The sequence below is a fragment of the Balearica regulorum genome, chromosome 2 (assembly GCF_011004875.1).
Source record: "Balearica regulorum gibbericeps isolate bBalReg1 chromosome 2, bBalReg1.pri, whole genome shotgun sequence".
Taxonomy (NCBI): Eukaryota; Metazoa; Chordata; class Aves; order Gruiformes; family Gruidae; genus Balearica; species Balearica regulorum.
In genome coordinates this window covers 132,441,865-132,468,196 of record NC_046185.1, presented here as the reverse complement: position 1 = coordinate 132,468,196, position 26,332 = coordinate 132,441,865, and the positions used below count along the sequence as shown (strand labels likewise).

At 40.4% G+C, this 26,332-nt stretch overlaps 1 protein-coding gene across 2 annotated transcripts; it reads right to left on the bottom strand.

Moving 5' to 3' along the window:
• Positions 1-508: 508 nt before the first annotated feature.
• Positions 509-26,332, bottom strand: GSDME (gasdermin E). Of its 2 annotated transcripts, none has more exons than XM_075745991.1 (10): positions 26,219-26,332; positions 23,552-23,782; positions 22,229-22,421; positions 12,879-13,050; positions 11,776-11,896; positions 7,346-7,534; positions 5,243-5,370; positions 4,944-5,127; positions 3,349-3,422; positions 509-2,536 (listed from the first exon to the last, which is right to left on the bottom strand). In XM_075745991.1, the coding sequence occupies exons 2-10, from the start codon at positions 23,760-23,762 to the stop codon at positions 2,306-2,308; spliced, it is 1,503 nt and encodes a 500-aa protein (XP_075602106.1). In that variant the 5' UTR covers positions 23,763-23,782; positions 26,219-26,332; the 3' UTR covers positions 509-2,305. The 2 variants fall into 2 exon arrangements, with proteins under 2 accessions (XP_075602106.1, XP_075602107.1); XM_075745992.1 differs by lacking the exon at positions 26,219-26,332 and adding an exon at positions 24,228-24,344.

Below are 26,332 nucleotides of genomic sequence, written 5' to 3'. Positions count from 1 at the left end.
GGGAAATGGTGAACACAGAAACTGCCTTAGTGTTTCTTTTTCCCCGGCTGCACTGCTTGCTCAGTTCTAGACAGGCCACCCGAGGCTCCCTGCTGGTCTCAGCAGCACTGCCAGATGGAGGAAAGCTGGGAAACCCCTCCACGGAGAGCACGGAAAGGACAAAGCCAAGACTGAAGTGCAACCAGTGGCTTCTGCAGATGTGCAGATCAATCCTCAAAGTATGGCAGCAGATAAGGGAGGAGCCCAAGCCATCCTCATGACTGGCAGGAAGCAGGGGGGGTCCCTGAGGCACACCACCAGTTGCCCAAGTGCTTCATGTCATGGGAGTGCAAGGCTGCCCCAAGTCCTGCCTCTGTCCTCCTGAGCCGAGGCCCCAGTCCCCCTGCACTCCTCCTTTCTGGGTGTTGGCAACCTTTAGATGACTCAGCCTGAACCTGTGCAGTGGATTTAGCTGAAGCAAAAGACTGTTCTACATCTGAAAGCAAAATAGGAGGAAACAAACAAAACCTTTTCTTTTTTTTTTAATGATGTTTCTATAGAACACCTAAGGTCTGCCGTTCCCCGCTCCCCCTTAAACAAATCCCCTATCCTACATATACAAGACCACACGCACACCCTGAAAGCAGATACGTGATACAGCGTGCGCAAGGCTTACGCCACAGCTCTAAGGAAGATTACAGCACGTGGACAGTGGCACTACGTGGATGCCCACATACGCATTTGCCATCTGTGTGCACCATCTTTCAAGGCCAGGGGAATGACTGGAATCCCCCCCCCCCAAAAAAAAGAACAATGGAAATGACATGTATGAGGTTATAAGTTATTCTATTGTTTAAACATAACATTTAATACAAAGGTTTGTTTTGATAAATTGCTTAGTTACAGAGGCAACTTCTGAGTAGTGACTGGCAAAAGAAGACTTTCCCCTTTACAAAGACACATCCCTCCCAGAAGCAGAGTAAGGTGCTTCCATCCTCCTAAAGGCCATTTCCACGTGCACCGGCGCAAGGTTCAGGCAACGCCATCACCTTCATGGAACAGATGAGACAGAAACGCCAACAGCTCAGTATGCAAGGCTCTCGGGGTACGTCCTGCACTCTCAGGGTACAGAAAGGTACCACAGTGCTTTTCTGCAAAGTCCGCTTCCTCAGGGAAAGCTGAACCGATGCGGTTTTATGGGCCTCAGACAATCTGCTCAAGGCCACACGAGAGCACAGCAGAAAACTGAACCCAGGACTCCTACCCACCAGCTCAACTGCAGGGCCTGCTGACTGATCGCCCCCCACACAGGTGCCTGCCTGGTCCTCTGTTAGCCATCTCACAATCTCATCTGATAGCACTGATATTCCATTACCTGGACCATCATCTTCCCAAGCCCTTATTTACACTGATCTCTGTTGCATTTCTGTCCCATCCACGTGATTACAAAACATTACAATGAAAAAAAAGGCAAAATAGTTCAAAGTACAAAGTGGTCTACTAACACTGCTGTTAGTCAAAGAAACAAGCAAAACATCTGCGCTTAAAGTGTCAAATGATTATTTGTGTGGAGTGCAGCAGGGACGTTTCATGTGCACACACCAAAAGGCATCACTGTACCTCAAAGAGAAAGTTCAGAATGCAATTTAAACAGCTGAAACTTGCTGTGAGTAAAAACTTATCAGAAAACAGAAACGCTGTAGAGAGGCATAAGTCTCTAAGGTGATCTTAGTTTTTGAAAAATAGGTTTTATTTCCTGCAGTGTGCGGTTCACATCCATAAAGCCAGACTACACTTAATAAATTAAAACCTAATCAAGTACCTCTCTGAGAGCCCTCCATTCCACTTGCTCCAGAGTAAAGGCATTCTGCACATCGAGTCTTAAATGACCAAAACATTTCCTGCGTTGCAGAACCCTGGATTTCCACAGCCTGCTTGTTTGCTTGCTTACAAAAAGCAGTTTGAGCTTTGCAGTTTTCTCCCATGCATATTAATACAAGCAATCAGGCTTCTACTGCCCTGCAGATCTGACAACTACCAGAATAGCTGTGTTCAATTTCTGTTCCAGGCTTGTCTTTTTTTTAATTCCTCCCCTTCACCCCTTATTTATATATTTTCCACTGCAGACGTACCCTAGTGACGCTGCAGAGCAGCAGCACACCTGACAGCAGTGCCAAGTCCACCCAGACCTCCGCACCACCTGGCTGTACTGCAGGAAGTACTCGACTATGTGGCTGTACTGCTAGCTCAAACACACCAATGCTACGCTGCGGAGCTACAGAAGAAAGAACAGGCTCGAGCAGTAAGTGGATATGCAGCAAAGCTCCTATACATTCCCAGCTAATGCGTAAAATCCATATAATGCAACATAAAGAACAAGCGGGAGGAATCTAGGTTCTTTCATAGTTACAGCTTTTACAGAAGACTCTGTCATTTCCAAATTAATGTTTGATGAAGCAAACAGCCTTTGCACGACATCGAATCTTCCCCTGTCAGTGAGAGTAGCCACCAAAGGACTGCTCAGCGCCACGGTGCCATCGGCTGAAGCGATGTTAGGCTGTATTTATGAGAGAGCAAAAGACAGAGACATTAAAAAGGTTTTCCAAGCACTGCTGTTCCTGCCATGGCACAGCTCAGTTCCTTCTTACAAAACCACCGGAGAGCTTACAAGGCAGCAGCAAAAGGGCAAGGTTCCCTTTACTGTTAGCCTTGACAAGTGAGACGTACTCATCCAGAACCAGAGCTCTATGGCACCCTTTTAGGAGAAACACCTCTCCTACCGCACCCTTTCCCCCAGTCCAACTTCTCTCACTGCAGATCACACTTAACTCTCACTCTTACTCTGAGCAAAGAGTAGTACACCCCTTGCCCTACATATGTAAAGGTTTTTACTATCATTTTTGTCGGTGAGTTTGAAAAGCTTAAAAGCCCCTCCCCACATTGCTTCAGCAGTTTCATGAATGGCCTCAGAGTTTTGGAACTTTGGAATTTGCCAAGGCCCAAGCACTGCTGCTATCAAACTGAAATTTCTGTTTCCCAAGGGCAGGTGATTACCGAGACTTTAAAATGGGCTAGTGAGACTATTAGTAAATTAACATTTGAGCTTAAGTTACAATTTTCTTTTGCTCACAGCCCATGAAATCTCCCAAATACATAAAGCATTGTAGAAGTCAGGTATCCACCTGCAGTGAATTACCTGCATCGTTTGCCATTGTCAGACTCTGACGGTGCCTAAGCAATGCCTACAGCTGAAATTCACACTGGAGCTTGCCATCTTCTTAATTGGGTGAGAAACTCAGTAAGGCAGAGAACAGAGCCATTACTGCTGCTGGGGTCCACACACTACACAGTCACATTTTGATTACTCACCAAACAACACAATGCCGGAACAACCTGAAGATCACAGCAGGCACGCAGAAGGACGAGAGTGTAATCAGGCAGCTCTGTGAAGGAAACATTAAAAGGGAAAGATTGTTTCCAGTGAACACTGCACCAGGCTGGCTGCTGGAAAGGGAACTTTCTTAACAGTGAGCTTTGTTACAGGGTTCTCCTGCTGAGCAAAGACAGACAAGCTGCATTTTTGACGCCCATGTGCAAGTACGGCACCTCGTGAAATGGAGACCAAAGCGATTCCAATGCTGAGGACACTTGTCACAAGTGCTCTGCTGGAACTCTGGAAGAGGCTCATTCAGCCCTTTCCTGCCTGCTTCCCAGAGTGCTGAATAAAGTGGGATGGGCAACAGGTACAAGCCCCATACTGACTATCCCTGCCCTTGAAAAGAGGCAGCTTATAGGAAAGGCGATTCCCTCCCCATCATTCTTGTCTCCTCCCCAAGTGTCTTGTCTCTGCAGTGTTTCACTCTGAGTCTGCAGGCTGGATGAATGATTTAGGCCTTAAATAAAACAAGAACCTCCACTCTCAAAATCTATACGAGATGCTGACTTCAGCAAAAACACGATTTATGAGGAATGACAGAGCTGAGACTGCCTTGGGGCAGGGAGATGGACCAAATTATCCCTGTGGTGCCTGTCAGCTCTGTAACTCAAGGCTGTAATTCCTAACAGAAGCAACAGGCATAAATCAGCTTTTGATTCTTGATCCAGCTGCACTTACGCTTGGACATTAGCAGTAGACATTATGTCCAAAGCCAGGTGATAATGCAACACACTCAATTAACTGCGCCCTGCTGTTAATAGCATCTGACAAGTGTTAGCACATCAGCAGGTTTCTGTTTACTATTTCTCTTCTGTCTCCACAAATGAGTTAAGCTTTCCTACCTGGGTATCATGCGTATATGGATGCACAGTGACATTTTGCTGCACCGTGCCACATTAAGTAATATTGCACTGGACTTCCCTTCATTATCTTAATGTCAGGAAATTCTTTGTATAAGACAGGAGGAAACGCCAAGAAGGAGCCTGTCTTGGACTTTGCAGGTAGCTTTTAATTAACACTGTGGTGCCAACTAGATTGTGAGCATGGCATTTGTTTGACATTTACGTTTAATCTCCTTTTTCAGCAGCTGCAAAACAACCCTCTAATTGCAGTGTCTCTATGTTACATTCATTTTTGCTAAATATAGTTTGTACCTCGACAATAAACATTGTTACACTGAAGACACCACCTAATTTGTAATTCTCAGGATTTAGGCGGGAAGAACTCTGGTATGCAATAAGGACAGAAATTAGCTTGCCAAACTGGAAATGCCCACACTCAGCAGAAAGTAGAGCTGAGCAATCTTGGGGAAAATGCGTATTTTACAAGCAAAATCTGTCAGTGATCGAGGGCTGAGTTTAATTCACAGCCAAGAATGCTAAGCATGGTACACAAAACCCGTAGAAAGGACCAGAACAAATTATGTTCACTCAGCTCACCAAACGAGCCATAAACACTTTAATACAGAGGAAGCTTCTAAAAGGAAAATGAAATAAAAAAAAGGCTCTTCTCTTCATTCACAACATACCAGAGATAGCACTGATGAGCAGGTGAGCAGCTGAGAAGAGTTCTTCATCCTGAGGCTGATATTTCTGCAACAGCTCACTCTGTAAACTGTAACCTAAGAGCTGCAAGAAGTCAGTGAGGTCTCCTTGTTGTGCAGGTTTTAACTCCTTCAGATCTGGCTTGTCTCCTGTGCAGATAGCATCTAACTGGAAGCAAAAGATAAGTAAAACTTCTTGAAAAGAGAAAAGTTCAAACAAAAGAGAGTGCTAGCTGTATCCTGAAATTACTTTTAGGAAGCAAGCCAAAGTTTCTTCATCTTACCATGTCCTCCAGGGCAGTTACCATTTCTTCACGGAGCAAGAGTTCACAAAGGGTTTTATATAAAGCTCTTTGCTTGTCTTCCTGCAGCTTCACAAAGGGCTGGAACTGAGTCTTCAACCGTGACAGATCTTTCCCAAGAAAGCAGTAAAAAGTAAAACTAAGTATTTCTACACAAATGCCAGTCAAAACAGTTAACATTTTTGCTATGCATTTCATAAGCTTATTTATCACCACATCCTGACATCCTAATTTCAATCAGCACACATTATAATGCAAGGCTGCAACACCTCTCATTGTATTTTCCTAATGAGCCAATGAAGCATCAATGAAAATTCTGAGAAAAAAGAATAGCTATCAAGAATCAACATTCAGTGTTCAATATTTTAATATTTTACAAGTCAGTATTTTGATGTTAACTGAACCATATATTAAGTTTCTCACTTGAAAGTTCATCTCCAGAGAATGTTCGTTTATATGGCAGTATGAAGAGTTCTGCTCCTAACTTTACTACTTAATCTGTAGGTTAACGGGAATTACAAAGGCAATGGTATAAGTCCACACACAGAACTAAAAGTTCCTATTGCGATGCTAAATTCTTATTGTCCTCGTATTTCATCGAGTGCATCAAAGAATTACAGCCCTTCACCCCTGACCAAAAAAGACTTATTACAAAAACCAGGACAAAAATGTCATCTTGATTGAAATACTGAATCGATTACAATACATACAACAGAAGCACAAGAGTGTTCTCTACACTTCTTTCTCCACAATTCAACTACAACGCTAAACCAAAATGTTTTATGACATCGAATTACCACTTTGCTAAAAGAAAATAAGTTTTCAAGTCAATAATGCCAACTGGAAGGTTGGAATGTATTTTTCCACATTCCAAAAATATGGGCATGGAAGCATTCTTAACCTTGTTTAAATGAAATTTCCCTTCATGTCACTCCGGTCAAGAAACATGCTCTCTTTAAAGATGCCTTTTGTATCTAAAAATTACTTCACTGGGGCAGGAAAAAAAGAAGAAAAAAAAAAAGCCCAGCCACAGGCAGATATTTTTTATACCTGCTGCAATTGTACGACTGCTTATACAAGTAACAGAAGAGGAAACCTACTTTAAATTGCTTTAGTAGAAACATTTTTAAAATTTTTTTCCAAGAGATAGTTCAGGTTAATTAATTCAAAGAAACCTCCAAGCCTTTTAAGCAAGAAAGGCACAAAGGTATGTCAAGCTAAAACAAAAAACAAAACAGTGGCACACCAGTCTCTCAGAAATAACATGGAGGAACAGTTACTCCTTTCAAACAAGTCTACATTGGAGAATGACAGAATTTATTTCAGGACAACAAATATCTATTTTGGTTACAGTCTACTGAACAAAAGGTGAAATTCAGAGACAACAGAAGTGATGTTCATCATTAGAACTGGCTGTAAGAACTCTACCAAGAACTGATGAAAAGTGAAGTGTGTTCCAAGACCTTAATTTGTTTTCCCCTTTTTTATTCCTCTGGCGACAATCCTGCCCCTTCCTTCCACATCCCTACAATAAAGAAGGTGTGCCTGGCTCGTTATACCAATTTGCAACCTTCCATTTAAATCACATTTTATTTTGTAAGCCTTAGTTGATACCGAAGATTTCTATAAAGTTTCTCAGAAAATAAGAAGGCTAATTGAAGGCAGGGGAGATGTCTTAGTAATTTTTGAGACTTCAAATAATCTTTAACTGAGAAGCTTTACGGAGAGTATTTTCCAAATCATGAAAGAATACTTTCAGTGACCCTTTCTGAATGAAAGCATAAACCATCACTAATCTTATGGTGCTTATCTGGAATGTAACAGAACTGGCATAAAAAACTAATTTTGTAAGATCATATTTATGACAAAGGGATTCAGGATGTTCCTAGGGAACAGTCTGCTGCATACACCTATTGCAGAAGTAAATTTTTGTATTCTTTCAGTTCATTCCTCCAAAAGTTCCTGATAAGGGCTATTAAAATGAACTAACATAATTTCTTATGTACTATTGTACCAGGTTATTTCCTCCTGTCACGTTGCTTAACTCATTGTAATGTAAACAATGTAAAGCATTTCTGGTAATACCTTGTTTCAGCACACTTAAAGAAGCATCACTAGGAATGAGGTCTTTAGCCTCAGAGTACATCTCATTATCGACAGCATCTGGCTGATAGAGAAACAAAGCATCTCGGAACAGTGCTGAATGGGGATAAGTTGAGCCTTCTGTGCTTTCTTTTTCAAAACCTCCTTGCTGTTCATCTAGCAGACAGAATTCTGTAATTAAAAATTCAATTAAAAAAGTAATTAATAAACAAGCAATTACTGAACAAGATGCTAGCTTATATTATCTAGTGTTCTCGCATGTGATTTCTCCATGTCTCATCTCTTCTAGATAGAAAGAATTGCAATGGTTGCTATGTATGTGAATTATTGAGCATTACTGCAGCCCTGATGTTTGGTACAGCGCACAAAGGTCCTGTGGTACTGCTACCAACTACAAAATGTGACACCAACTCCTGTGAATTCATGTAGACAGCAAATAACATGAAAACTTCTCATTGACACTGAAAACCCAGATGCTGCATACAAGAGATGTGGGTATGAATTCTTCACATTTTCTACCAATTAAGAGATGCACTGTAATGTGGGCTACAGGATCCACTCATGATGGAGACATATGAAAGCACTTTCTGAGATTCGCAAGAACACCGAGAGTCCTTGACAGAGCTCCTTCTGATCATGGCACTGACAGACTCCTCTTTCTCAGCCAAGCCACAGGTCCATCCTCAAGTTCTCCAGATGAGTGGAAAATAGGGGGCTTTTCAGAGTCTCTGAAGGACCTCACCCAGGCACTTTCACGAACAGAATTCACTCTGCAACACACTGTCTCTTTGCAATAACTTCATGGAGAAAATAACACACCCTGGCTGGATTACCCTTTCTGCCTCGTCTTCAGGATGAGCACTGGCCTATCTCTACCAAGCAGGACTGTTGATTTCCTCCCACCCCAATAACCCCCAACTTGATGAAGCTAAGGGACTCCTGGAAGGTACACAGGGAGCCTTTGTAAGAGTTATGCTGAGAAATCTGGAATATCAAGTTCTGTGTTCATGTGTTCCATATTGTGCCCCAAAGATGCAGAATATAATCAAAGCCCGATGCATATTTTGATCATCTTTTATTGGCTCAAATGTAAGACTTGAAACTGTACCCCTGGCACTTGGCAGCAGGTCTGAGAACACAGGCAGGCTACCAAGAGAAACTCAATTTTAAAGTAATATCTGACAGCAAAGGGGGGAAAAAAAAAAGCAATCAAGCACAGTGCTCACATGTACCAGGCACAAAAACCTAAATATAACCTTCCTGCAGTTTTAAGAGTCTGTCTCACCAAATTAAGGACATTCAAAGCAGATGAGAAAGCACAGAGAGCACTCCATCAGCAAAAAGCTTTTTCAAAGGGAGAGCAGACAAAGAAATCTCTGCCACAGAGAAAGAAAGATGACAGAGACCTTTATGCCTGCATAACCCTTCACAGAGAAGAGCACGCTACAGAGGAGCAAAAAGTGATTAACACAAATTAAAGAAATTCCCAAAGCAACAAGACTCCGGACAGCAGCCAAGGCACCATAAGGCCAACACGCTCACGTTACCTTCACTGATGGTAACAATGCTTTCACACAAACCCTGAAGGAACAAGAGTGGGCTAATAAACTACCTGCCCTCCTAAGGCAGAATGATGCTAATAAGGGAAACCAATACACAGCATCATGTGAAAAGTTTTAAGAGATACAGAGTCTGCTGATAAATCTTGTAATAGGACTCAATTCAGAGGAAAATTCAGGATTCTGAAAAGTTTTGTATTAATAGGACTGTTAATTAATTTTGTATCTCATTAATTTTGTGATACTCAAAAAAAAGAGAAGGGAAAAGAAGTGAATGAAAGAACATACATAATACTGTGATGTTTTCTCTATTGAATTCTATCGTACATAGCAATGAACAGACCAAAGCAAATCAGCCAAGTGCTACTATGCCTCCTGTTTTGTAAAGCAAGAACAAGAGGACTTGCAGTGAAACTTTAGAGACACAGAACTGCAAAACCTTTAACAGGAACAGCTTTTAAATGTGGAAAATTAGCCTACAGAAATCAAACACAATGATTACAGGAAAACATTGTGGTAAAGGAATTAGAAAAGGATCAGACCTTTTCTTTTTTTTAATTTATAAAAATGTCCAAGAATGTCCAGTCAAACTAGCCAGAACATTTTTAATAAAGTTTATGTACCATTCTTCTTTACAAAATAACTTAAGCAGTGTCAGTGGCCAAGAAAAAGAAACAAGAAAGAAAAAACAACACAACAACAAACAACTTACATGCATCTTATTCTGTAATTATCTATGAAGAGAATCCCATTATGTTACACCTGCTACTGGTCACTTTCAGTCTCATGTGAAAGAGCTACATTAGTCTCTGTATTTAACTTCAAAGCCTATTTTTATTTCCATAAAGAGACACTGATGACTGCTCAGACGTTAAGAAGTTGAAGGTTAGGCTCCACCATACTTAATTCTTGCTGGCAAATCTCTAATTCTGTTGTTAGTTCTTCCACTTTACCTACTCAATGACACTCAGGCAAGAGAGGATAGCACAAATTTAAAAAAAAAAAAAAAGCAAGACATAGGTTGTTTGAGATAAATCATGAAACAAGCTGTACTGGTTTTGAAGCTTAAAAGAAGTAACATTAAATATGGGAAAAAAGTGAAAGAAGAAGCAGAAGTGGGAAAAGAGCAGAGAAATACAGATCATTAACAAGACCCAGGTATTATCAGCTAGCAGAACACAGGAATTTTCATCTAGAAATCACGTAAGTAGGCTATCAAGCCACACACCTAGGTAGTTAACCTTAATTGCACCCAATTACTCTGAATTACAGTTCTATTATGACCATGAAGTCAATGACCTCTGGCATATTTCTGTGTTCAGTCTACGTCACAGCAATTACACACTGCAGAATTTTGGTTTACAGGTTACATAATATTTACTTATATTCCTGAACCTACAGACTTCCTTAATACCAGAAGTCAGCTGAAGGAGAATGATGGAGAGTATGTTCTGCACTTCTTATCCAAATAAGGTGCATCCTGGATTTAAATCTCAACTGCACTTCAATTATTTCTTCAATGTATCTCCTGTTTCTCTCCACATAAATCCTCTCCAACTTCCAGCTCTACACAGTCCATCTGATTTGTTTCCTTCTTGCATAACATCCCCTGAAACGTCCTTTAGGTCAGGGAGTTTAACTGAGGATAGGCAAGAAAGAAAAACCCAGGTGATTCTGCAGAGCAGAGTTACTACTCCCCCCAAAGCCAAGTGCAAGATTATTTTTTTTTTTGACACTTGGAAGTATTCAGCCTGAAATAAGTATAACCAAAAAACATGACAAAGACATTTCTGCCACCATTCAGAAAACAACCTATATTTGAAAGTGCAAAATAGACAGAAAAGTTTAAATTCCAGTCCTATACTTTACACATAATTCTTTTCTTAGCACGACTGTTGTCTAAACATTCCTCGTTGACCCTTGATTTGTATTTGGTTCACTCTCCCTGCCAACAGGTGAAGGCAACAGCACAGGCTGAGGGCCAGCTAGGTAGAAGCAAAACTGCAGAGAAAGACCTGGACTACAAATTTGAGAGGCTCAGCAGTGTGCCCTTGCAGCTATTGATGTTTGCTGCATACTGGGCTGTACTGACAAGATTGTACATAGTGGATCGATGAAAATGATTTTTCATTTGGGAGACTGCAATCAGAGTGTTGTGTCCAGTTTTGGACTCCCCAGTACAAGACAGACATTCACATACTGAAGCAAATCTAACAGTCACCAAGATTGCTGGGGGCTGGAGAATACTGTGTATGAGAAGAGGCTGAGAGACTGAGGTCATCCAGCCTGGAGAAAATATTGCTCAAGGAGAACATAATTGCTATCTACAGCTACCCAATGGAAACACAAAGAGAAGGCAGGGCCAGACTTTTCTGTATGATGAGAGGACAAAAGGCAAGTGATACAAATTAAAGAAAGGGAAATCTCATTAGGAAGGAAGGAAAAGAAAAAGTTTACCATGATGGTGGTCAAACAGAAGAACAGGCTGCCCAAATGAGTGATGGAATATCTGTCTCTGGAGATGATAAAAACTTCAATAGATAAGGATACGAGCAATCTGATCAAACTCTGAACTTAGATCAAACTTCAAAAGTTGGCCCTGCCTTGAGCTAGATGACCTCCTGTGGTCCCCTGAAACCTAAGTTATTCTGAGTTTATGACTTCTTATTCAAACAAGGGAAAAAGCATTACTAAATCAGAAGAGCAGCATTTCACAGCACAAATAACTATCAAGACAATGGAGACCATACAAGATCATCACCTTCATACACAGGGATATGCAAACATCATTGCACAACAGACAGCTCTGTCCACACTGAACTGCGTGACACCAAAAACGAGTTTTATACTTACCAAACTGGCCACTGCGTTTTACAAAGAGTTCAATTACACCATAGGCAATAGTGGTTGCAGGAGGAATTTCAAGGATCACACTAGAATCCTTCAGCATACTTCCATTTTCACTCACTGAAACCTAGGGGACAGATTTATTCACTGTTTATCTGATTCAGCTATTGTGTAGCTTGAACACAGAATTAAGGGGAAACAAATACAGAGAAACAATGTGCTTTATTCTCCATGATGTCTAACTAAAGCACAGGTTACACCTATGAAAGGAAATAGATGGAGCAGCGAGGTAGAAGCACAATACCAAGAGCAGCTCTCAAACTCTTAGCTACACTGTCCTGTACAAAGTCAAGCTCCTGGTGCAGCTTTTGCCTGTGTCACTAGGAAACGGGTACCCATTCCAGTATCCTGCCCTGCCCTCTTCTATCCTGACACCCCTTTTGCCCAGCTGAAGACTGGTACCAGAAAGGTAGCATTTGCACAAGAGGGTTGTTGAACTGCAATTCCCAGATTTCTGCTACTGGAGACAAAAGTGACTCATCTGCAGCTTTTAAAAAAAAAAAAAAAAACAACTTACAATGAACGAGCATATATTTTGACTTTGGTAATTCCCTCTCGATTCATAGGCAATTTTTCAGATAGCCTCATCATGTATTTTATCTCTACTCCCATGATCGAAAACAAATAGCTTCTCAGTAGAAAACACTGCAAACATTTTTGATGAATGATTACTTCGGTTTTCAAATACATATGCTTCAGCAATGCTTTTTGTTCTTCAGATTTCACTAAACTGTTATATGTTTGGTTTATGTTCTGCTGTAGGCAGGAATCTACACAGAAACTGAATCACAATTTGACAGTATTGATGGAAACCATATTCGAGGCTCACACTAAAAGATGGCATCTTTTGCCAGTGAGACAACGGAATAAAATATTTTACCTTTCTGAGGTTCCAAAACTAAACAGTGCAGTGAGTTCTTGCAATTGGGAGAGTTCAACATATTAAGTAAGCATGAAAAATACTCTGAAATCTATCATGAGAAAGCGTAATTTCTTCTCAGATAATCTGCAAATGTTATATACCTTGTAGATTTTTTAATATCTTTTACCTTTACTGTTTTTCTACTGCATCCCATCACACCACTGACTTTTTCTTCAGTCTGGATATGTTCAGATATCGTACACTTCTGAGTTGTTATTATCTTTTCTCTCAAGATGCACAGCACTTCACGTTTTCTTTCTATTACTTGTTGCAGTAAACTACTATTTAGATTTATTGTTCTGAAAAAGAAAAGACGCCATTAACAACATAAATACTAGAATTGAGAAAAAACACTTTCTTAATTGCTTGAAAAAGCTTTTATTGTAAAAATAACAATGCTTCTGTATGAGCAGTCTCCTCAAAATTATTATGTCCTCTTCTGTTATTTGCTAGCAGTAAATATCTGTATTCCACAGTGAGTTCCAACGCATGTATTGAATTCTTGATTCCTTACTCTGTGTAAAAATGTCAGTTGTCTGGCTACTTTCTAAGCAAAAAAAAGCAAGGGAGAACTAAAGACAACTTCAGGCTTCCAGTGTAATATGAAAACAACCAGCCAGGCTTACGGACACTGGATTTAATCCTCTGCTACTGTGAACTCACACTGACATTAACATGGCCATGGCATGGGATGCCAGCTAACCATTCTCTTCCAAGTCTCACGTTAGCACAAAAAGTGTCGATAATTCAATGGGTCGCATCCTGTAGTCTTTACTCAAAAGAATTATTTCAACCAAAAAAAGTTACCAGGGAGTACAAACAAAAGATCTGTTCTCATAGTCCGTACTATGAACTCCCTGCAGCCTACCACACTACTGCATATATTATGCATGCGCACACATTAAAAATACCTGTAACAGTGTAAAACATAATAAGCACGTAATGTAATAGTATTATCCACACATCACAAAGCTCTGCTTAGAAAGAGTGAAGTTGCAGTCAAGCTACTGGAAGCTAGAAAATACATAGCAAGCAATCTTTCAGTCTGCTTAGTTTCTCTCTTTGTAATCGAGCCCCATTTTTCCTTACAATAGTTCTTGGTTTTCTCTCTTCTACCTGATCAGATCAAGTCCCATTTCTTCCCCCTCCTCATTCATCTCAGCTTTGTCCCACAGCCAGCCAGCTCACCAGTCCCACTTCATGTGATTTCGCTGCTATCTTCTACCCTCAGGTGACACCAGCTGTTGATGATGGCTTCCAGCCTTAGTCTCTCCTCCTCACAGTTCATGGCTAGCACTTTCCAGCCATCTGGCCAAGCTCAGTCTCATTTATCTCCTTGTCACCATTCAGTCCTGTCACCCTTGTCTTTGTATATCCTTTGTACATCCAGGTGCTTCTCAACAGGGGAGGTGACACGGGCTCCTTCCTGCCAAAGTGCTGATGTCCAGACTCACCCTGGACTAGGACAGCTTGAGGTGATCACCATTAGGAATGCTGGTTTGGCCTCTGAAAGCCCATGTGCAGGCAAAGGAGTGCCCTGACACGCTGCTGAGTGACGCCTCAATGCCAACCCTCACAGCTTGCTATGGATCTGTTTCGGTGTTCGCTGAAACCCTAAACTGCCTGAGTGGGATCAGCACTGAGCAAGTACTTCATAGGGCTGGATGAGAAAACACAGAAAATACTTCATAGATTTTGGGATTGGAGGCGATTACTGAAAAAAAAAAAACCCAAACCCCACCCGCTATAAACTCTTGTGTTATTCATTGGTATAACCGCACAATTTACAGTGATTGACCAGGACTCTCACAGTCAAAAGAAAAATGAACTGCGGGAGGGACCTCAAATCTCCAGCCCATGCCTCCAACTTAACAAGTCATCCCTACTCCACAACATAATTCAGTGTGCATTTAAATCCTGCTGGAGATATTTCTAAAGTTAGGTTCTTCTTAGAATGAGCGGGAGAAAGAAAGTGAACTCCCAGAAACAATATGAGAGGATTATTTTCTAAGAAAAGATGACAAAATTCGCTATCCTGTCTTCTGGGGTGTTAACAGGCTTTCCGGTAACAGTTAAAGCAACTTCTTAATTGTACTTGATTGATTAAAACGTGTCAAATGTATTACGCTTTTGCAAAATACCCATCGGTGGTCCTCATCTGAGATGTCATATTTTCTTTGAACAGATAACTCTAGCAAGACAGCCGAAAAATTAAAAGATTGCTATCCCTGGCTCACTTATTCAGTCTTTCTCCCTTTTACTGTAAATGGCTATTCACGGGGCTAAATGGCAATTCCCCCAAAATATGACAGAAAGACACGTCTGACTCCGCTTCATTTAAATCAAGATATCTCCACTTTTAATTAAAAAGTTTTAGATTTATTAGATTCTGGAGTTTGGGATTTATGCAGTCTGTATAAGTCTGTAGTCAGCTAGGTTCTTTATTAAATTAAAAATATCCTGAGGCAATTTTTGATCTTTGGAGAGTTACATGCTTATGTGAAAGTTCAATCAGTTGGAATGAACTGTCTGAAAACCTTAAAGTTGATTGTTTAAACAAGGGAAAGAAAATACCTCTGAAGCAACGTAGTAGCCACTAGAAAAGCACCCCCAAACATTCCTGAGGTTATTAATATAACTTTTTTTTCTTTTGATGCAATGCCATGCTTTATGCTTGGAATGCAATGAATCTTTGGATTAGGCAAAAATTGAAGAAATGTCACGCAAACACAAACACCGCTGCTCTTGGAAGTGTCTGCCAAACCAGAGCTATTAGTTATCACAGTAACAGACCATCAAGCCTATCATACACTTCACAGTAATTATTTATGATTTTGAAGAGGTGCACTAAGCATCTTGAAAATACAAATTAAGGCATTAAGAACTTGCAATTTTAACATTTGACCAAAGAAGCCACAGAGGAATACAATGAAGAAGCACAAAAGCAATTTGTCATTTGCTCTCATATGATGTATTTTTTGCCTGTTTTAGAGGATGACAAACTCACTGGATATCTCTAAAAGTTAGGGCAAAAGAAACAAAACAATGAAAGATAGAAAAATACAGATTAGAGATTTGTTGTTTCTGAATGAGTGTTAACATCAGAAGCATATAGAATATGATTTAACTTTATACAAATTAATGACCAAAATAATTCAAGAGACTTTTTTCTTCCATCTACTTCTACAGTATTCTGCCTGAGGTGGGACTCCCTCAGGCCCTCTCGTGCTCCGGGCTTTGAGGTTCAGAACTAACAACAGAGTGGCAGAGTGCAAGAGACAGAAGACATAGGTAAACTTGCAAATAGGTGCAGTGAAGAAACTTCTCAGGCAGCGCAGGATGAGCTGCTGCTGCAAAGCCGGCAGAAATGCTCTCCTCTTCCCAATAACTTTCGTGAGTCAAACCCGCTGGATTCAGAGTTTTAAAACGCATACCCTCACCAACAGCTGCAAATACCTTTTCTGTTAGGATAGCACAGTTAAATGATCTCCTCTAGACTTCTGGCACTGAACTATCATAAAACCCTGTAGACTGCAGGGCTGTGTGTGGGGACATCATGTTATCACTGGGGCGCAGCCTGTGGAAGACAAAACATTCTGCTCTTCTCAGCAACTCAAACAGGAGACAACATGAGGTAAGCAAATACCCAGCTTATCTAAATTACCATTGAAAATAATCATCAGGAGGAAAATGCAAGAGGGTTAAAGTTTGACAAGCAGAGCAGAGCTTAAAGTATTGCAGGACAATGGCCACTGAATCTGTGAGTGGATTTTGGCAAAAGCTGAACTACTTTGCTAGCATAACACTCTGACTGTCACGAAGATATCTAAGTAACAAGAGATGGCTGAGTTAAATCCCTGAGAATACATGCATGCAGGCACACGCGTTGCATTTTTTTATTTTACAGGTCACGTTTCAGAGCTTTTATTTCTGTTCTACAACCACCACTCTTACCATCTCTGTCACCACCTATTGTACAGAAGCCCTCAACAATCTTGTGTGACCTGCACTACTACATCAGCGTACTTCTTCCCACCTTGAGAAGCTAAGCTGAAGTACTCAAAAGCAACACTATATAAAACACAATGAGATGTTGGTTTGCTAAGTCCCATTATCAACACACAGAGTATGAGCCTGTATAAATAAAGATAATTTAAAATATAAGGATTATGGGGTTTTGATTGTTTGTTCTGCTTAAATAACCTTCCTGAGATCAATGATTTACTATGCTGGAAGCTCTTTAGGTCAAGCATGAAACAGAAAACAATTTCTTTTGAGTTTTGGTCTCTCTCCACATTTAACTGGATTAAACACTTCCACTTTCCTACAATGCAAAGGCTTCCTTCACTTTTATTCAACCTTTTTCTTCTTGCATGAGGACAGGAGTGGAGAATAGAGATGCACAAAGGCAATTTGCTCCAGACTGGAAGCAGAAAAGAAGGGAAAAAGACAGAAACCCATGGAAGGCAAGAGAAAGCAGACAACACCCAGCAATAGAGCAGGCTCTCACAGTTAAAGGAGAGCAGGAGCCTGCTCTAAACCCCACAGCTGCAACTGAGGGTCTTTCCTTTAGGCACAGAATCTCTGACCAGACCGTCTACAAAGGAGGGGGGCTAGGACCGTTCTTCCATCAAATCCTGTCTAGCCTTCTTAGTAACCCACCCTACAAATCCTTAAAGCAAGGTGCTTGCCAATTTACTATGAATACCAAAAAGAACAGTTGCTGCTGTGAGTATTCTCCATTCTCACACTGAAGTCAGCACTGTTGCCTGCCTGCACAAGTTTTCACTCGTCCAAACTACCCACAAGTGAAAAACCTTTTCAGTCCTGCACTGGGCAATGTCACCTCAACACACCTCCTCTCCCACCTGTAGAGACATGGACAGCCCGCTCTCACAGCCTTGCCCAAATGCAACTTCTTCCATAACATTCACGTGACTGACTTCAGAACATCTTTCACTGCTTGGCCAGAATTCCTCAGCTTGTTCAGTCTTCTACACTTCAGTTATAATCTGATGTCTTCCATACCCATGATGCGTGCTGCACAGCGAGAGGCTTCACCTACCTTTGTTCCTTCTATTAAGAGACCTCTAGATGATGAGTGCCATGGACTAAAATCCACCAGACCTCACTCTGTCACTTTCCACCAAGCACAGATGCATAATATTTCTTTTGTTAATCCATTTCAAATATAACCTCTCTGACCTACTTCTTACAGTCATACCAGAACGCAGTACCTGCTACAGTCAGTTTACTGATAGTATTTCACAATTTTCCCTACAGAATACCCTGAAATATAGAACATCTTCCCCAAGAATATCGGAGACTTTTGAGAATTCAAGTGACAGATAGTTCCTCTATTTTCTATTTGGCATCCTCATTTTTTAAATAACAGACACACACAACAGATTTTTTTCAATCCTGTCTTGTAACACTCTATGACTTCAGATTACCCATGCAGTAACTTCAGTAGAAAACTGACTAGTTTTCTCATCATACACATAAATGCTCCGGGAGTTTTAAAGAATAAATAACAAAATGGGCTGAACTTCTACTGCACTCAGATTAGGAACAGGCACCTATTTTTTGTCTCAGTGTGGACAATATTTGAATCAATGACAGTGCATATTAAAGTGCAATATGCAATAGTGTAAAAAATATCTTTCAATCACGCCAGTGTATACTACTACTAACACCCTGTTTTTCTAATATCCTAATCATAGAGTTAGGAATCATTCAAATGAAATAATGGAAGTGTGACAGGCAAACCTTTCTGCAGTTGATGTGGTCTGACTGACTGCTGCCACTTGGTCATATTTCTTTCCCTCTGCTGTCACTGTCCTCTCAGAACTTCTATTTCAATCACCTAACACAACTTAGTGAAATGCTAAAAAACAAACAAGCAAATTTGTTAATCCATGAAAACTACAGAGATTATAGCCTTCTCATAATCCTTGTCACTGGAGGGGAGAATACAGTAGCGTTGAGGTTGGAAGGTCATCTGGTCCAACCCCCCTGCTCAAGCAGGGCCATCCAGAGCAGGCTGCCTAGGATCATGTCTTCAAGGAAGGAGATTCCACAACCTCTATAGGCAACCCGTGCCAGTCCTTGGTCATCCTCACAGTGAAAATGTATTCCCTGATGTTCAGACAGAACCTCCTGTGTCGCAGTTCGTGCCCACTGCCTCCTGTTCTGTCACTGGGCACAGTGAAAAGAGCCTGGCTCCGTCCTCTTTGCATCCGTCCTTCAGGTGTTTATGCACACTGATGAGATCCCCCTGAACCTTCCCTTCTCTTCTCTAGGCTGAACAGTCCCAGCTCTCTCACCCTTTCCTCAAAAGTGAGGTGCTCTAGTCACTTCATCATCTTCCTGGCCCTTTGCTGGACTCTTCAGTAGCTCCATCTCTCCCTTGTACTGGGGAGCCCAGCACTGGACACAGTACTCCAGGTGTGGCCTCAGAAGCGGTGAGTAGAAGGGAAGGATGACCTTCCCCAACCTGCTGGCAATACTCCTCATGCAGTCCAAGATACTGTTGGCCGCCTTTGCAGCGAGGGCACGTTGTTGGCTCATGTCCAACTTGGTGTCCACCAGGACCCCTAGGTCCTTTTCTGCAAAGATGCTTTCCAGCCAGTCAGCCCTCAGCATGTACTGGAGCTTGGGGTTGTTCCACATGCAGAACTTTGCATTTCCTTTTATTGAACTGCATGACATTCCCACCAGCCCAGCCTGCTGAGGTCCCTCTGGATGGCAGCATGACCCTCTGGGTGTATCAGCCATTCCTCTTAGTTTTGTGTCATCAGCAAACTTGCTGAGGGTACGCTCATCGACCCCACCACCCAGACGACTAATGAAGATGTTAAACAGCACTGGACTCAGTGTTGTCCCCTGGGGAGCATCATTAGTCACTGGCCTCCAACCAGACTTTGTACCACTGATCAATATCCTCTGGGCCCAACCACTCAGCCAGTTTTCAATCCACCTCACTGTCTGCTCATCCAGTCCACACTTCATCAGCTTCTCGATATGGCAGATGTACTGAAAGCCTTAAAATAGAAGATGGAATATACTCTTAAATCCATAGCAATCTCACAGAGTTAAAGGCATAGGACCCTGACCTAAAAGCAGTACGTTACAGTACTCTGTGAATTAGCAAGCATAATGTAATATGAAAAGAATAATGTAAAATAAAATATGCTAAGTCTGTATACCTAAAAGTACCATTTAACCTTATTTTTATATTGCACATTATGTTAATAAGTGTGCTCTGCATTTAAAATGTCATTGCTTCTGCAAATCAGGAAGGATCTCATCCCACATCCTTCAGCTGTCATCCCTTCTCAGAAAAGGAGAGCCAATGCTGCATCTGGAATCTAATTAAAAGATCAGTAAGATTCTCCTTCAGAAGGTTCACATAAGAAGTGACAGGAAACCGATTTGCTGCCACCCAGCACTTCCAGCTTGCTGAACCTTGAAGAAGTTTAGAAGCTCTATCAGCTTTGACTATTTATTTTTTTTTAGATTTTTCTGCAACTTTGACTTAAACAGCCTAATACAAGAACAACAGTTTAAAATACAACTTAATTAGGCTATATATGTAGAAACAATAAATGAAACAACAGTTGATCTAGCAAGCACAAGCAACATACGTCATTAGATGACATCAAGAACACTTAGCTGACTCATCTCACCAGGACTGACAAGTAAACATCCTCTTAGTACCATAATGCTTTGTATCCAAAAAACACTAACTTGTAGACAACAGCACTCCCGAATGCTGAATTCCTGAATTCCACACAATGCCCTATGAACGAGACAAAAGCTAGAAGCTTGGACACAGTCCATCATAAATCATAGAATATTTATGAATGAGTAACTGGAATTTCATTTGTAAGGCATTGCCACAATTTCCAGTAAGCCTTGGTGTTATGATGAAGAAAAAAAAAATAATTATGCTATCCTCATCATTTTCAGTGACCTGGCAGAAGCCAGACTGTGTATCAATTACACATTTTGCATCACAAGCCTTAATAAGCTATGAGCATCTTTTCTATGAACTAGGAAGTAGCTCCTTACATAAAATGGCACACACATTAACCTCATTTACAGGTATATTCAGATCAGTGTAGAACTACTGATTTTCCACACACAAAAGAAGATAATATATTTCTAAGTATTTAGTTACATTCAGGATTATAACCCTAAGATGTGCTGAAGTAAATCTGATTGGCTATGGGAAGATTATTCATTTGAACACAGTAGGTAACTTCCTGCAGAAAACTAAGTAAAAGCTTACTGATCTAAATAGAAGTCACTCTAGTCTGGTTTTCCATAGGACTCTATCTAGTGTTAGAAACAAGATTCTACATCTTGGCTGACACTATTTTTCTGATACCAGATGCATACTAATTTTACAGCCCTGGTATGCACATTTAGCCCAGTATTTTCTGCTTTTATTAAGGCATCTAGTACAAAGATAGCAAGGTGCCTTATTAGAGTAAGTTTGTTGACTTGTGAACGATCATGATAAAGAGAACAGCAGCCATTTGTTCCTGTGAACACTGAAAATTGATTGTTTCTAGAACATCAGTGTATCTAAAAAAATGCACATTGCTCCTGACCACTTTTGCACTGATAACAAAAACCTATCATCTTTATCTTCAGAGCATCAGCAAAGTCTATTAAAATGCATTACATCACCTGCTACAGACCTAGGGTACAATGCTGTCACAAACAAACCACCCTCATCTCCCACGAGTCAGGACCTGCAATACAGAGCAGCCCCCTGACTTGTCAGTTGGTTGCCAAGTAGGCTTTGGTCCATGACTGTCTTATTGCAAGATCAAATCGGTCCCAATTTCAGAGTAGGACAGGAAGCGCTGCATTTCTTGTAAAATTAAGATTCTAGTTCCGTATAGCTATTACAGTGTATAACAGTGAGCAACCTATAAACTATTTTGTTCAACCCATAGAATATGCATTGACCATGCTTGCTCACCTTTGCTATTCCTTCAACTTCAAATAATCCAATTTTCTAGCACAGTCGCTCACACACACAAAATTATAAAGCCTGCTTACAAGAACATTAGTAGTTCTGATTTCAGTTTCCATAGCATTTGCCCCAGTTACAGAGAGAAACCAATCCATTTTTCTCCCAGATTGGTACCTCAGTATAGTCCCCCAAAGACGGGAGGATTTGGCTCTTGTTCCATGTGGTAATTCATGCAAATACACAAGATGAAATTGCAAAGAGATGTTTTTAAAATGAAAGGGAAAGGTTTGGCCATAAAACTTTCAAAATCTGGAAATTTTCATTATTGTCTATACAATTTATCACCTGAAAATGAGAGCTTACAATAAAAATAATTCTCAAACTATGGCAACACGATAGCATCAATTGTTCAGTGATCACAGCCGGCCCAAGTCTTTTCAGCTCAGTAATCTTTCCTGGCCATTACAATGCCCACATTAAAAACATACCTGTCCTTGACGTCTTTCATAAGCTGCTGCAAGTCAATCTCCTGCTTCCTCAGGTTTCCAAATGAGGACTGGTTTTCCACATAGCCCTTCCCTCCAGCTCCCAGGTTGATCTTTCCAAATGAAGTTTCAATACTTCCTTGAAGAAAATCTTCAAACTTCCCCATATATTTTGCAAAGTCAGACTCCACAATTACTAGGAAAGCAATAAAAGTAATTTCTACCTGTGAAGAGAAGTGCTGAAATGGTCCTAAAGTGAAACTTACAGAAAATATGACAAGGTAGTGAAGGTAAGGAACAGTATTGAGTAGGTAAGTAACGAAATTTACAGCTCTGCAACTCTTACTTCTGCTTCCTCCATATTTTCATCATCTTTGCTTCACTATCTTTTATATTTTGCCATTTTAGGAAAACATAATGTGATTGAAATGCTGAGCTCAGATGCTATGGAAGATATATAAAGAATGTTTGAAACTTATTTCAGCTAAAAGAAAAAATACAAAGCACACCTGCTTGTACAATAGGGTTAATATTTTGCCATTATCTTGACATATCTCATTACAGAGCTGTCCCAAAGCTGACTGAAAACCAATGGAAGTATCTAACTGGCTTAAAACAACTCTCAATCTTATACATCTGAAAGCCAAAGAACTGACTCAGAATCAGCTAATCTTCCAAGCCAGCTACAATTAACATCTAAATTTAGGGACTTATCTATTTTCTTATATGGAATTGTGACATGCCCAGAAATGGGGGATTCCAGATCGTTAATCCTAAAACTTGGTTAGGACTGCTGCAGCTGGATGAAGAAAGAAGTACAAGGGTCAACCATTTTTAACAGTCTGTGCAAGAAGAAAGGAAGCAGTGGTAAAACTTGCTCAGCCTTGCCTGTGCAAGCATTCCCTGGGCAACTATTGCCAAGACACTGTTCGTCCAGTGCTTTTTGACCTGGAGCACACTATGGTTTTGCGCTACTGTCATATACTGAATCCTTCAAAAATATTCTATGGGAGCTCCTGTGGCTGCAGTCAGCCCTGTTACTAAACAGTAGGACTGTACAGCTTGATAACCTTCAGCACTATTTCAGTAGTCTATCTAGGCAAAACATTATGTTTTTTAAACACACATTTATTATTACTGCTTTCAGTTAAACGAATAGTCAAGTAAGAAAAGATCCAGTCATCTCATTTCCACAGATGGAGAATACTTCAGAGCATTCCTCTAAAAGGAGCACTCTAGTAACACGATCGAGAATAATAACAAAAAAAGATTAGGCTATGCACTCTTTTTATCTGCAATAATAGTGCTGCCCAAGCGTGCCTTTACCTGGTTTTATTGGTTTGTCTTCAGTAAGCACATCACTCAGGGTGACTGTCAAGAAATGATACTTGGGCTTCTGCCAGCACCAGAATTTCTTCCTCTTCGTAACTAAGCTCAGAAGCTGCAGCTTGTCTGAGGAATTCAGGTGGGAGACAGGGATCAAGTCACCTCCACTGTCAGTTTCCCTCACAAAATTCTTTGTTGCTTTTGCAAACATCTTGGGGAATCAGTTAAAGCCTGAAAGAATACATCTGTTTTTCAACAACTACAGCTGGAAAGTATAAATATTTACATTGTCACTTTAAGAAGTTCTTAGTTGTATTGGTATCAGTACAGGGATAGTTAGTGTTTTCACCCCACCTTCTCCACTCTGAGCTAGGAATCATGATGGTTTAAACCACTTACCCTAAAGTTAAAAAGTTCTCATAATAACAGATGAAAGAATTTCACTTGAAATTTTAAATAAGCAACAGTGAATAAGCAAAGAACAATGCACTGCAAACACAATATGCAAGTCTTAAACATTAGAAGACAATGTATGAAATTTATGATCACACAGATAATGAAGAAAGAAAATAGATGTGTGAGAAAATAAATATTCCCATCTACAGCTGAAAAGTTCCTTCAAGGAGTGCTCACAGGTAATTAATCTGTTAGGGAGGAAAAAACTTACACAGCTTACCTGAAGTCCTAAGTAAAAGCTTCTACTAATGAGCACCCCACAGAGACTGGCTGGGATGAGGAGAGCACTGGTGCAATGGCAGAGGATTTCTGCCTCGACACAGAATCCTTTTATTACCTAAGATAAAATTATCTTACTCCATATAAGGTAACTGGGTATTATTCACACAAATTATCTTGACCTTTTTAATAGTGAGTAAACACAGATAAGGATAATAAAAATTATTCTATAAAAAGCAACAAATATTTGTGCTGGCATCTTTGTGACTAAGTTTTGTTTCTGAACTATGCCCCAATTAATTTTTTTCTTTCTGAACCTTTTTACCTTCAATGTTTTCCAATCTTCTGTTTGCCATTAGCATAACTACAGCTAAATTGAACATGTTATTTGCAACTGTTATTCGTACCTGCTAAACAGCTACATATATTATCTTATTCTAGCTCTCAAATTAAAAAATATTGGCATCTCTTATTGTGTAAGGTTTCCTTTATCCTAAGCAATGCATTTTGCTGTATTTATAAGGAACTTTTTCAATACTGGAAACCAGCTGAACTCACAAGAGAAATGGTAAGAATGACCATTCACAAGTGCTAAACACACAATTCTAATAAACTAATTTTTGATCTTTTTAAAAAATCTAATCTTTTTTAGTTCTTCAACTCTGTGTTACTTGACCTCATGATATTTCCAGAATTAAATCAGGTTTTTTTTAAAGTTGGCAGCATTTCCTTTGAATCCCCCAACTAACGCTGACTGGGAAGTTCAACTAAGAGCATAAGATGTCTTAGCTGGCTATCCACCCGTTCACGATCAGCTACATTTCTTGCTCCACAGAGATGTTAGATTTGTCATTTACAAATACCGGCCAGAATAAGTTAGAACAGACTTCAAATAAAAATTGATATTGCAGTGGGCACTCCAGGATTATTGAGAGAAAAATGGAAAACTGAATAGATATTAGTGGCTGGACCACAGGCTCCATGTTTTATTATCAGCTGGAGGAAAAAAAAGCCTTTTTTGCGGATGGGAACTTCCCCTTCCGTTAGTGTTTCCCAAATATCCCATTTCAGATAGTATTTCCCACAGCATTTAGCAATTCATGTTGAAGTATCTACCAACTCCTTAAACCCCGATGACCTACTTCTAGTTCTCTAGGTAAGCAAGTAACGGGTGTTTCCCACAACAGCCGCAAGGAAAGGATTTGAATGATGTCAAAGTCATGTCACATTTCACTGCAGAGTCTTCTGGGACTTTCATTGTAATTGCGGCTGCAACAAACACGCAGCACAGCCCCAGCTAGATGCCCTGGGAATATTTCCACTCACATTCTTATTCTCTGACCTTTTCCTAAACTCTGAACTGAGACTGATTTTTTGCATTCTTAAATTTCTCCTCATTAATTTCCATGGGTTTAATGTCAGAGAGAACACTTTAACAAAACAAGCAATGCAGCTCCACTGCACCAGAAAAAAAAAAAACCAAACCAAAAAAACCCCAAACCAACCCAAACAAACCAACAGCCCAAAAAACTAGTATTCTTTTTCCCTGGGACTTCTTTTGCATGACACTGTATTTCATAACCAACCAGATGACTGAATTGTAATGGACAGGACCATCAAAAAAATTCTCACTGCCTGCATTAGCTCCTTTCTCCCAGCATAACCTCCCTGAAACACTTCCGTGCTTTACATGATTGTTCACTCATTCTGATCCCATTCCTACATAACCAACTCACATGGGCATAGTCTCTGTAAAGAAAAAGACGCACCAATTTCTGAGGAGTTAATGATAAGACAAAATGCAAAAAACAGTTCCTATGATTTGGCATTGTTACACACTCACTGAATCTCGTGAGAAGAACCATTAACACCATTCTATAAAACTCCTGATTCATGGTGGTTTGTCTTCACTCCCAGTCACCACACTTCTGACTAGCAAAAAGGTCATCCGGAAAAGACTACAGAGTGCTTATGAGAACTGCTGAGACTCACCAGGCAGGAGAGGTGGGACTGTCTTCAGCCTCAGAGTGGCAATGTCAGTGTCTCCCACACTTTGCTGTGCTGGGAACCTCTTTGCAGGAAGCATATTTGCTTGTGCAGCTGTAC